General features: G+C 41.3%; 1 protein-coding gene across 2 annotated transcripts in view; it reads left to right on the top strand.

Annotated features, from left to right (window-relative positions):
- The window catches only part of ACADSB (acyl-CoA dehydrogenase short/branched chain), a 34476-nt gene extending 21538 nt beyond the window's left edge, over positions 1-12938 (top strand). For both annotated transcript variants that reach the window (XM_068961254.1, XM_068961253.1), the window contains exons 7-11: positions 508-600; positions 4319-4408; positions 5812-5949; positions 8336-8435; positions 9168-12938. In XM_068961254.1, the coding sequence (XP_068817355.1) occupies positions 508-600; positions 4319-4408; positions 5812-5949; positions 8336-8435; positions 9168-9238 (492 nt within the window). In that variant the 3' untranslated portion in view covers positions 9239-12938. The remainder of the gene's footprint in view (positions 1-507; positions 601-4318; positions 4409-5811; positions 5950-8335; positions 8436-9167) is intronic.
- The last annotated feature ends 400 nt before the right edge of the window (positions 12939-13338 follow it).

Raw genomic sequence — 13338 nt, forward strand, 5'->3', positions numbered from 1 at the left:
ACAACTTAATCTGTTTCTTCACTCCTCCTTTATCTTGTGTCCACGTGCATGTGTCCACACACACCCCTGCATTGATTTCTGTCGCAGTAATAGTCTCAACAGAAGAAAGGCTGGCTACCCGTCCACGTTTTCTGTTATTCCTGAGAGTTTATCTCACATTGTAGCATACAAGTAAGAGTTCGGGGAGGGGGGCAGAAATTGTTATTCATTGGTGTTGTTGATTAATTGTATGAGATTTCATTCTTCTAGATCCAACAGATGTCTGTGCTAGGCTCTGGAGAACGCAGTAGTGAGCAGTGTGGACTTGAGCTCTATCCCTCTGAGAGTGCGTGGGAAGCAGTTTAGAAGGAGTTACAGAGACATACTGGACAATTTCCTTGGAGTTTAATGAATACTATGCTAGAGTGTTATCACAGAAATTGAGAGTATATGTGCATTTAAAAATATATAATCAAAATGAATTATGGCAAATTAAATTGAGAAATAACTGCATATTTTTCTTTTCAGGTTCCAAAAACAAATATCCTGGGACAAGTTGGGCATGGCTATAAATACGCCATCGGGAGTCTTAATGAAGGCAGAATAGGAATCGCTGCACAGGTTAGTCAGATTTTACCCTTTAACTTGACTCTTCCTCACAGTCAATTAAAATGTAAAAAGAAAAAAAAAAATCAGTAAAACCAGTGAGTATTTGGAAGTTTGTCAACACAAGATGGCGCCCTTCCCTTCCATGAAGTGAAAGAATAGCTTCTGGCTGATTTCTTTAAAATTCCGCTTTGGTCAATTATGTAAATGTCCTGAGACCCAAACAGTGGCTTAGAGCTAACAGTTTTTTTCTGATTTGAGAGCATGGAAGTATTATCTAATACCTAGATCGATAACTTAAGTACATTGTAGATTAAATGTGGTAATTTTTTTTGAAAATCAACTTTTCAAAGCATGCAATTCATTTTGCAATTTTAAAAATTAAGAATAAGTAACATTCAGGGGACTTCCCTGGCAGTCCAGTAGCTGACTCCAGGTTCCCAGTGCAGGGGGCCCGGGTTTGATCCGTGGTCGGGGAACCAGATAGCACAAGCCACGGCTGCAGATCACACGTGCCGCAAGGGAAATCAAAGGTTCCAGGTGCCACAACCAAGACCCAGCGCAACCAGATAAATAAACAAACATTTAAAATAAGTAAATAAATCTTTTTAAAAAAAAGGAAGACGTTACAGTCTTAGTGAGAGTCTCTGTAGATAATGAAAGATTTTTACTTAGTGTTTTGCATGTGAAAATCAAACAACTTTTTGGCCTGGCACTTAGAGATAAAATGGCAACAATTAAACATATATAAGATAAGAACTATTCAATTTTTTTAACCAAATTTGCCCTTTAAATAGCATATTAAATTTTTGTATTAAATGACACCAGTTGCTTTCTAGAATCACAAAATGAAATCTTTGGTTTTATGAATTCATTTTTGTAACATATTAACTTATAATCAATGAGTATTCAGAATTCAAAAACTTACAGCTTTTACATTTTGAAGATACTGCATATATCAACTATTTGGAGTAGTTAGATTATAATTTTACTCTAGATCTATTTTTCTTCACTGCGTTAATCTACTAAAAATATTCTTAGCTCAAAACTTAACCCATATTTCCCACAAAGCACAGATAACTGTCTTTTCATTTTAAAGTTTTTCTGCGATTCAGCTTCATCAGATATGGCATTAAAAACTATAGCACTGGATTTTGTTCTTCCCAGACACATAAATAATACAGATGGCTGGCAGTAAATACACAGCCTGGGCTTTAGTCTAATTACTCCAAGTTATCGTATAACCTAATTAAAAGTTAAGGTCAGAAAAAAGAGAAAGAGTAAGGTCTGGTAGTTATTGTTTCTTGATTAATACTGTGAATGACTTAGAGAAGGAGGTACCTGTAACAGTGAACTGAAGGCGTCCATCCTCAAAACTCTATAGTTGTAAAGAATTTTAGTTTTTCACTGTTTATAGTGAACACATTGTACTCTGTTTTGGAAAAGCCTGTGTTGACTGACAAGTGATTACTACAATTTGTGTCCATTTGCTATATTGTTGGCATCCTGTGAACTTTAGTTGTTAAGAGTTTAGCAGCAGCATCTTCTCTCACAGCCGAAAGTGCAGTGAGTTGTGCCTCATTTTAATTTGCTTTTGGGGTTTTGACTTGGTTTGGGTTTTGTCCTTAATATAATGGGGCATAATATTCCGTCCTCCAGAAAGTTCAAAGTAAAAGGCTGAGGAAAAATTTGAATGAACACTAATGAAATATTGATAAGCTTGTGGGCATTTCCCCCAAAAGCTTTAACTATTGATTTTCTTTTTCCTTTTTCTAAAACCTACATGCTTTGATATAATTAGTGATTTAACAGCTACCTAATGTTGAAATGTAGAAACAGTTGCTAAGCTCAAATTCATTCAGTTCTGATAGAGATGGGGATGGCAATGAGACAGTCCAGCTATAACTGCCACTATATCCTGATTTGTTCCTCAGATGTATACATTGATATTTTTACTGGCACCTCTGTGTCAGTTGTCCCCAACTCCCGCTATGCATTAAATCATTAAAGAGTTTTCAGGATGCTAGTGCTCAGGCCCGCTCTCCCTCCCCCTTCTGTCCCACGCCCAGGGTTGGGGTTTGGTTGCTAGACCCTCACATTGTTTGTTTGTTTTTCCACCATTGAAAATAATTTATTGAGGTGAGGTTTGTGTAACAAAATTAGTCATTTTAAAGTGAATAATTCAATAGCATGTGTTATGTTCCCAATGTTGCTTAGCGGTCACCACTCTTACCCTAGAACATTTTCGTTGCCCCAGAAAGAAGCGCTGTGCCTTGAAGGACTCACCCCGAGTGCTGGGTAGACTTACCTTTATGGTCCCTCTCATCAGTTCAGTCCAGTCAACTCAGTCGTGTCCAACTCTGCGACCCCATGGACTGCAGCAGGCCAGGCAGATGGAGGGTTCTGACAAAACGTGGTCCACTGGGGAAGGGAATGGCAAACCACTTCCATATTCTTGCCTTGAGAACCCCATGAACAGTATGAAAAGGGTCCCTCTCATACTCTGCTCTAAGTCAAGTGGCAAGGGAAGGAGGGTGGCTGAGCATTTGTGGTCCTGGAGAGGTTACTGCTCAGGGCGGCCCCACATTGGTATTTTTATGATTTGAGCTCCCCTAGATGATTCTGACACGCTGTCAGGGTTGAGAAACACTGCTCCTTTACGTCCTGACACCCAACCCACTGAAGCTCTTGTCATTCAGTCACTAAGTCCTGTCTGACTCTTTGCAACCCCTTGGACTGCAGCATGCCAGGCTTCCCTGTCCTTCACCATCTCCCAGAGTTCGCTCAAACTCATGTCCATTGAGTCGGTGAATCCGTCCAACCACCTCATCCTCTGTCACCCTCTTTTCCTCCTGCCTTCAGTCTTTCCCAGCATCAGGGTCTTTTCCACTGAGTCAGCTCATCGTAATCGGTGACCAAAGTATTAGAACTTCAGCTTCAGCATCACTCCTGCCAATGAATATTCAAGGTTTTCTTTAGGATTGACTGGTTTGATCTCCTTGCTGTTCAAGGGGCTCTCAAGAGTCTTATCCAGCACCAAAGCTGTTATTAATCCTGATCATATACGAAATGGACCAGAAGATAGAAGGTTCAGAAGCGATAAAATTTCTGAGGCTTAGTTTGTGCCTAGAGACTCAAGCTTAAAGAAGAAGAATCCGTAAAAGTGGGCATAACCACGCCAAAAAGTCTGCCTCCCTGCTGGAGTCAAATGTACTCCTCTTCATAGGAAATTACTCACATTTTCTCCCAATTCACGACTTCATGACTTCCTAATCTAAGCTTAGTAACAGTGGCAATAGAACATAGAGGAAGATGGAACCCCCTGCCCTCCTGCCTGCTTAGTCACATCCAACTTTTTGCGACCCCATGGACTGTAGCCCACCAGGCTCCTCTGTCCATGGGATTTCCCAGGCAAGCATATGGAGTGGGTTGCTATTTCCTTCTCCAGGAAATCTTCCCAACCCAGGGATCGAACCCGAGTCTCCTGTATTTCCTGCATTGGCAGGCAGGTTCTTTACCCTCTGAACCATCAGGGAAGTGTTCTCCCAATTACTAGAACTTAAGTTCTATAAATGCAGTGAGTGAAGGTCATTAACATATGCCTCACCATCTTGGTATGCCTAGTTCTTTCTCTACCCCAACTTTTCAATTTGCCTGTAAAAAGAATTTGTAACCTGAATAATTAAGAACATAAACTATTAATAAAAAATAAATTCTGATTTTTTTTTAACAGATGCTGGGACTGGCTCAAGGCTGCTTTGACTACACTATTCCATATATTAAAGAAAGGGAACAATTTGGCAGAAGGATATTTGATTTTCAGGTATGTAATTATTAGCATCTTTCTACCGTTGCATACTCTCTTGTCTTCCTGTTAATGAAAAGCTTCGTTACAAAGCCGCAAGGGAATCCTCTCTGGGATTTTAATGGGAGAGGCACAGGGAGGAAGGAATAGGTCTCAGTGTGTATACTTGTGACTGCATTGACCTTCTCCAAGGGTAGAACAGTAGTCTTTGAGGCCTGGTTATGGCATGATTCAGGATACACCGGTGAACACTTGGGAGCTGCCTCCTCATGGCTTCCAAATTCCAGAGCCTGGGGTTTGTGGTCAGACATCCTGGGTTAGAATCCTGGTTCTTTGTCTTGCTGGCTTAGTCCTTGAGCATGTTACATCACCTCTGAAAACTTTAGCTGCTTCATCTGTAAAATAAAGATAACACTACATACTCTTTAGGATGATTTGGAATCAAATAGATGTTTTAAGAGGCTTCTCTGGTGAATCAGATGGTAAAGAATCTGCCTGCAGTGCTGGAGACCTGGATCCCTGGGTTAGGAAGATCCCCTGGAGAAGGGAACAGCTACCCTCTTCAGTATTCTGGTCCGCAGAGTTCCATAGACAGAGGAGCCTGGCAGGCTACAGTCTATGGGGTTGCAAAGAGCCAGACACGACTGAGTGACTTTGACTTTCTTTCAGATGTTTCAAGTGCTTGACACAGTATTAAAAATAACACATTTTTAAACATAATTCTATGATAATTTATCTTTTAAATCTTCACGTGCATGCTAAGTTGCTTCAGTTGTATCTGACTCTTCTCGACCCGATGGACTGTAGCCCGCCAGGCTTCTCTGTTCATGAGATTCTCCAGGCAAGAATACTGGAGTGGTTTGCCATGCCCTTCCTCAAGAGAATCTTCTCTACCTAGGGATCAAACCTGCATCTCCCACGGCTCTTACATTGCAGACGGATTCTTTATCGCTGAGCCACCAAGGAAAGCTTTAAATCTCGGCAGTTGTAAACAATTTACATGAGCTTTGAAAAATTTTTCAGAAGCAATATGTGGAGCAGTTTGTTTTAGATTGCAGGTTTTAAACTGCCTTCTGGTGGCTCAGACAGTAAAGAATCCGCCTGCAATCAGGAGACCTGGGTTCAGTCCCTGGGTTGGGAAGATCCCTTGAAGGGGATCTTCAAGGAAGAAGCCCCTTGACGGGGCTACCCGCTCCAGTATTGTTGCCTGGAAAATTCCATGGACTAGAGGAGCCTGGCGGGCTACAGTCCATGAGGTCAAAAAGAGTTGGATACAACTAACTAACACTTTTGCAAAATGAATGTTTATTTTGGGGCAAGTATGTTTTGAATCTGTCAGTGTTCCATATACAGGCAGGATTTTGACAATGAGCTGTGTTTCCAGAAATTGTGATTCTCTACACTGGATCTGCCTATTCCAGGGGCTCCAACACCAAGTGGCTCACGTGGCCACCCAGCTGGAAGCTGCACGATTACTCACATACAACGCTGCGAGGCTCTTAGAAGCTGGGAGGCCAGTCATTAAAGAAGCATCTATGGCCAAGTACCATGCATCAGAGGTAAAACAAACAAGAGTAATGCAGTCTTTTAAAATGTTTTTTTAACTTTTTATTTTGTATTGGAGTATAGCTGATTAACAATGCTGTGATAGTTTCAGGTTGCAGTCTTTTAATTTTTAAGATATTTATTTATTAACCTTGTCATTTAGGAATGTTGCTCGAACATTTGTTTGTTTTTCAAGTAAAATAACATGGACCTTCTAGTTCCTACACAGGAAATGCAAGAAAGTAAAGCTGCCATAGGAGGTGCTTTAACTCTGTAAGTTTCCGTGTTCCCATGGCTCTCAGGTGGAAACCAAGTCACTCAGTTCAGGTGGAAACCCCACTGTAAATCCCTAGGTGGGCCTCAGCTGAACACTGGCATTGTGGCTGTGGTTCCAAGTTGGGGCGAAGCGAATGCCCTGGAGGTAACGTGAAATAGAAAATAGCAGGAAGATACCATCCTCGTGTTGACTGTACTCTGCATGTAACACGTTGGACTTGGGCTGAAACTTGGTCGTATCACAGGGCTCAGTAGTGTGTTAGTCATTCCCTGGCCTCAGATATTTCTTTAACCCCTTCAGTCCCCAGGTCTAATCTTGTGCTTCAACCTCCTTTCTGAGCTCCAGACTAACAGATCCGCTTCTGCTTTACCCACCCCGTCCCCCTCCCCCGAACGCCACCCTCCCTTCCCACCCTGCACAGTCACAAACCTGAGTCCCCTCAACGCCCCTCCTTTGCTCCCACTCCCTGTTGAATCCGTCATCCGTTACGAGAATTCTGCCCCTCAGTTTGTCTTGAATTTGTTTCTCTCTCCCCTGGTACTTATTACCAGTCATCTAGTCCAAGCTGTACCACGTCTTTACCAAACCACCGGAGGCAACTTCTAACTTCTCGTTGGTCCTTGTGGCTTCTTCCAGTCCAGTGTCCCTTTCAAGGTGTCCATGAGGCCATGCTACGCTCCAGTTTTAAACCCTTCAGTGACTCTTCACAACAAATGGGACCTTTTTATTCACCTATTGTTGCTTTGAACAAATTACCGAAAATTTAGTGCCTGAGACAGGACAGTTCTATCGTCTCACAGTTGTGGGGTAAGACATCTGAAATGAGCCTCACAGGTGGTGCAGTGGTAAAGAGTCCACCTGCAATGCAGGAGATGCACAGAGACTCGAGTTCAATCCCTGGGTCGGGAAGATCCCCTGGAGGAGGACATGGCAATGCACCCCAGTACTCTTGCCTGGAGAATCCCATGGACAGAGGAGCCTGACGGGCTACAGTCCATGGGGTTGCAGAGAGTTGGACATGACTGAGTGACTCAGCACACACACGCACATGCATGCACGTTCACACACACGTGTCTGCACACACGTGTGCATGCACATACACATGGGGTGAAATTTGAGTGTCAGTGGAGCTGCCTTCCTAGGGGCTCTGGGGGAAAGTCCATCTCCTCTTCTTCCCCAGCTTCTAGAACCCACTTGCTTTCTGAGTCTCAGGGTCCCTTCCTCCGTCTTCAGAGCCAGCAGTGTGTCGTGTGTTTAGCTCTTCCTGGGTCTGTGGTCACATCACCATTCTCTGCTTCCCTCTTTCCCTTATAAGGACCCTTGGGATGGCACGGGACCTCCCTGGATAACCTGGGATCATCCCTTAACTTAACCGACCTGCAAGTTCCTATGCCATGTAGGTGATACACATTTATACTTTCTGGGGATTCTCCTGTGGACACCTTTGGGGGCCAGCAGGTTATTTAAACTGCTCACATCACATGAGGCCCACTGCTGCCCACACCCATTCCCTGTTCACAGCTTACCCCGATCCCACCCCATTGGTCCTCAGGCCTTGGAGCTCGATGAACCCACTCCCTCCTTGGAGCCTTTCTACGTGTCAGTCCTCAGTGTGAAATGTCCTTTGACTTGTCCTTTAGTTGTCAGCGAGGCTGTACCTTCCTCACCCATTGCCGCATCTAAACCGTGGAAGCTTCTCCTGCAGGCTCTTCTCTGACCCCATACAGTTTTTCAGTTTCGGTGATCATGGTTCAACATCTGTCTCTCTGAATGACTAGCAGGACCTAAAGGGCCGTGACCAGTCAGCACCCAGACATTGTGGCTGGCAGAGTGGATGATACAGGAAGGCCCTTGGTTAACATTTGCTGAGTCAGTGACACCGTCAACAAGTGTACGAGTCTAAAACAAAGACCCTAATTGTCTTAAGAAAAGAAGAATTTTATGAACTAATAGGAAATTTTCCATAAATGGTATAGACTGGGACAAAGAAATGTTAATTTACAAAATAACCTTGATCCTTCCAGTTGCCAATGGCGGTGAATCCATGTTACTAAGAATATTTTAGAGTGTTGGTCATGTGTAAGTTATGTGGTTTCAGCGTCATTTGTGCTTCTTTTTGGTAGCTTGCAGGCCTCGTTACCAGCAAGTGTATCGAGTGGATGGGAGGCGTGGGCTACACCAAAAGTTACCCTGTGGAAAAATATTTCCGAGATGCGAAGATTGGTAAATAGAGTTTTTAACATTTATTTTGTTTTATTTGACTCTGTAGGTGTTTTAGGCTGTTGTATTGGTTTGATATTTTTGTTGTTGTTACTGGTACCTAGGCAGAGGCAGTTTTAATCGCTTCAGTTACTATGTTTCTTGGCTCTCCTTTTTTTGTGGCTGGATTTTTCCCCCTCTACTTCTTCCTTCAAAAAAGTAGGTTTATTCTTTTTTAAATATCAAATTGTCTTTTTAAATGCCTTATGGCCTCTGAAGGCCTTTCAATAAAACCACAACAGATTCTACTGTCTTAATTTTTCTTTTACTGAAAATGTTAATATTTTTGATTGGCTTAATGCTGTTGCTGGAAGCTCAGTTCTAATTTTAGACATTAAGTGGGTAACCAAGCTTGAGCGTTCCACTGCTCTACTGCCAGGTAGGAAGATAGAAACTCAGCAGTTATAAAAGCTGCCTATTCCCAGGAAACCATACAGGCTGGTGCATTGATAGTTTAGGAACGGGAAACTTCACCTGTTTAATACTGATTCTGGGAATCTGTAAATCAAATGGAATATTGTGATCTCTTAGGTAGAGTTACCTTGTCAAATAATGCCACATTGAGGGGACATTGGATAGTGTTCCTGGTAAAGTTTCATAGCAAATGCAGAGGTGGTGTTTGCAGACCTGATTCTCGTACAGACTCTTTTACTGTGGCTCCACTCCTTTATGTTCCTTTTCTCCCCTTTCTTTAAGGCACAATTTATGAAGGAACTTCAAATATCCAGCTGAACACCATCGCAAAGTGCATCCGTGCGGAATACTGACAGGACAGCCAAAGAAGTGGGCCCTCCCTGGTGCCACTGGTATTAAACTTTAACCTCTGTGCCTTGTTGGGGGCTGTGGACCTCCATCTCACTGAATGATCTCATTTGGGCCCTTCATCTTGGATCTGAGACCCTTTCTGTCTTTTCTTTACAATCTGCTTAATTTAGGCACAGAAAATCATTTTTAAAATTTGGGAAGAAATGTACCCGTATTTTCTCCAAAACTACTTTTAAAGCTCTGTATGCATTATCATTCTAGCTTCAGTATACAGAAGTTTCACTTTATTAGAATTTGGAAAAATAAAGACAGTTTAAGTCTTTCTTGCAGATATGGCTATTTTATATTCTATCATTATATATCATTGGTCAAAGAGACATTTGTGATCTTTGGCAGTTCTATAGAACAAACAGATTCAATTCTAAGTTGCTAAACTAGGTAGACACTGATAAAAATTTATTTAGAAAAATCTAAAAGTTTTTGGGAAAGACTCATTGGAAAAGACCCCAGTGCTGGGAAAGATAGAAGACAGGAGGAGAAGGGAACGGCAGAGGATGAAATGGTTGGATGGCATCACCAACTCGACGGACATGAATTTGAGCAAGCTCTGGGAGTTGGTGATGGACAGGGAAGCCTGGTGTGCCACAGTCCATCGGGTCACAATGAGTTGGGCACAACTGAACTGAAAAGTGTTAGTTCTGAATATAAGAAAGTGAGTGGAAAATGAGGGTATAACTCTATAGTTTGTATAATTGAAGAAAACATTTTAACAAAGGAAAGCAATATAATTTGTTACTATAACTGACCAGTGTAAAAGGTGTCTTTTATGATGATTGCAGTAGACCATTTTGAAAACAAGTCTCGAGGATTTCTCTGATGGTCCAGTGGTGAAGAATCTGCCTTGCAGTGCAGGGGACGTGGGTTTGAGCCCTGGTAGGGGAACTAAGATTCCATATGCCACGGAGCAACTGAGCCCATACTTGGCAACTACTGAATGTGCATGCTCCAGGGTCCCCGTGACCCAACTAGAGAGCCTGTGGGCCTCAACCAAAGATCCCATGTGACAGAAGAGCTGACAGCCAAAAAAAAAAAAAATTAATAAATGAATAAAAGATGATCAGACTTAAAAAGAACAAAAAGTCTCTACATTAGTTTTCAAGTATGAAGTCTGAATAATTTGATTTAATAATCAGAATATACTCAACATTGTAATATTCATTTTACCAACGATGCTGTTTACTTCTGTTTATATTGAATACTGAGTAAAATTGTTTACTCAAGCTTAGTTATTGAGCTTTATCATGATAGGTAATTCAGAAATTATACTTTAGTTTGGTGATTCTCCAGAGGGGTTGTCTTACCCTCTTAATGAAGTGTATTAAAATCTTGTAAGGAAGGAGAAATACAAGAGAGCTGTAGGGTTTGAAAAGCATATTGAGATATTATAAAAAAGGACATATCTGGGAAGGCAAAAATCTGTTGTTTTACAAATTATGGAAAGGCAAAGCTCAACAAAATATCTAGCTGGCGATGCCACTTCTTCAGTATCAGGGATTCTTGACCAGAATAGGATCTAAGTCCTCTGTCCCCTAGCAGGGAGGTGGACAGTGAAGGGCTGAGTGTGTTATATTTCCTGAGACAGGGCAAGGATTAAAGGTGTTGGAGAATGTTTCAACGTTCATCCAGTTGTTTAAAGCAATCACTGCTGTCAAATGGGAAGCACTTTAATACTTTAATGAAAAGATGACGTTTATTAAGAAAATGACATTTTCAAAGTAATTTTGCTTTACACATTCATATTCTTCAAATTTGTATAATGCGTATCATGGTTAAGTATTCAGAATTGTGTAAGTACAGTGGAGATAGGAGTTACGTTAGAATATTAAAAAGAAATATGGACAAATTTAGACCTCCGATCAAAAGAGATCAAGTCTACTTAACTTTCAGATAGGGAGCTGACAGAAACTAGTCATTCAGTCTTTCAGAACAAAAGGACAGTACTCTGATAAGGAAAGTAGGGGATGGATGAATCGTCCTAAAGCAGGGCAGGGACACCTTTGATTTCTGTGGTTATTTGAGTGAGGTGGGCTTTTCAGATGACAGAGTAGAAACCAACATCAGTAATGCTAACCACCTCCCCTAGAGTTATAAACATGTGAAGCTACAATAAACCTTGTTCAGATTAGCAGTGCGAGAGAGGCTTCTGTGTATACCTGAACCTTGAATTTTTATTTCATATTAATACAGTTCTAGTTGTGTGTATATTTTTGTGCATGTTCGCAAATAACAACTGAAAATCATGTATTATAGTTCATATCTGTCCCTGCCTTCTTCCATTAGTGAATTTTGTTATTGTACCATTTACCAAAGAGGATGTGGTGGCTTTTCCTCATAGTTCTTCCATGATAGCTTTTCTTAATAACCATGACTTTGGGGGTTTTGAGTTTGTGTCTAGTGGAAGGACAGGCTTGTTTACCTCCTGAAACCTGTCATTACTGTTTGTTAACTTGAGGATAGGGCCATTACGGGGCCCAGAAGGAAGAGACTTGAACATAAGCATCAAGTCATATTTACGTGGGCAGAGCTGGACTCACCCCAACTGCCACATCAGTATTGTCAGGAATTTCACTTTACAACACAAAAATGAATCAGTGTCAAAGATTTATGGAAAGCTCCCAATTCCTGGTGTCTCGGTAAAGAATCTGCCTGCAATACAGGAGATCAGAGTTCAGTCCCTGGGTGGGGAAGTTCCCCTGTAGAAGAGAATGGCTACCCACGCCAATACTCTTGCCTGGAGAGTTCCATGTACAGAAGCAGGCTACAGTTCATGGTGTCACAAAAAGTCAGACACAACTAAGTGACTAACACTTTCACTTTCAAATCTTAGAAAGACTTTAGAGAACCATCCAGCCAACTCTCTTGTCAATGTATGGCAAAACCAATACAGTATTGTAAAGTAAAATAAAGTAAAAATAAAAATTAAAAAAAAAAAGTAAAAAAATAATAATAATAAATAAATAAATAAAAGTGAAGGATTCATATAGCCCAGAATACTTACCCAAGATCATCCATCCAGGTCCAAAGATAAGACAGAAATCCAAATGTACTGGCTCCCAATTCAGTGCTCTTTCTCCTGTTCACCACTGTCTCTGTTCAACACATTCTGGATTTCATCCTTGTTATATTTTAGTCCTCTTACTGATCTGTTTTAGGTTTAACTGATAAAGGAATAACATTTCAGAAGTGTTAAGACTGATGGGTGTCATTACTTATAAATCACCTGCCAAATATACCAGCTCTCCTAGGATGTAGCTGGTATGTCAAATGTGAGCATGATTGTAATCACTTGGTTTTATGATTATGGTGTGTTTTAGTAAATGTACTAGTTATATCCTTGCTGATGTATTTTTGCTGATCTTTCAGAAAGTAAAACTTTTGTCATAATGGTACGCATCAGACTGTAATCAGTGTTACAAAATCAATATTCTGCAGAGAATGAAAAAATAAAGCACTACCTGGAGGTTTTTGCTACTTTAATAAAACCAAATTGTTTGTTATGCATACAGAAGTAAGAAAACAATGTACTCTTCCTGCAAGACAGACACTGCACCTTTGTTTACCAAGCCTGGTAGCTTGCCTGTCACATAAGCCAATTTTGTTTGTTTTCAGGGAAGAGACCAATTTTAAATTCGTGATGCTAAATAAAATGTTTACCAGATTGATCATCCCCCTCTCCTGCTTCTTTTTAAGGCAAAAAAAAAAAAGCAGCTCTTCAGTGGAGAGGTCACTTCTTTTGAGCACATCTTCACAGTATGTATGGGGTTTCCCTGGTGGCTCAGACACTAAAGCGTCTGCCTGCAATGCGGGAGACCCACATTCAATCCCTAGGTCGGGAAGATCGTCTGGAGAAGGAAATGCCAACCCACTACAGTATTCTTGATTGGAAAATCCCATGGACGGAGGAGCCTGGGAGGCTACAGTGCATGGGGTCGCAATGAGTCAGACGCAACTGTGACTTCACTTCACAGTATAGCTCACATAAATATCTAGCTGATATTTATGCCTGTGTTTGTAGTATCACTTCTGGAAATCTCGTATTGTC

The sequence above is a fragment of the Capricornis sumatraensis genome, chromosome 23 (assembly GCF_032405125.1).
Source record: "Capricornis sumatraensis isolate serow.1 chromosome 23, serow.2, whole genome shotgun sequence".
In the NCBI taxonomy this organism is placed as follows: Eukaryota; Metazoa; Chordata; class Mammalia; order Artiodactyla; family Bovidae; genus Capricornis; species Capricornis sumatraensis.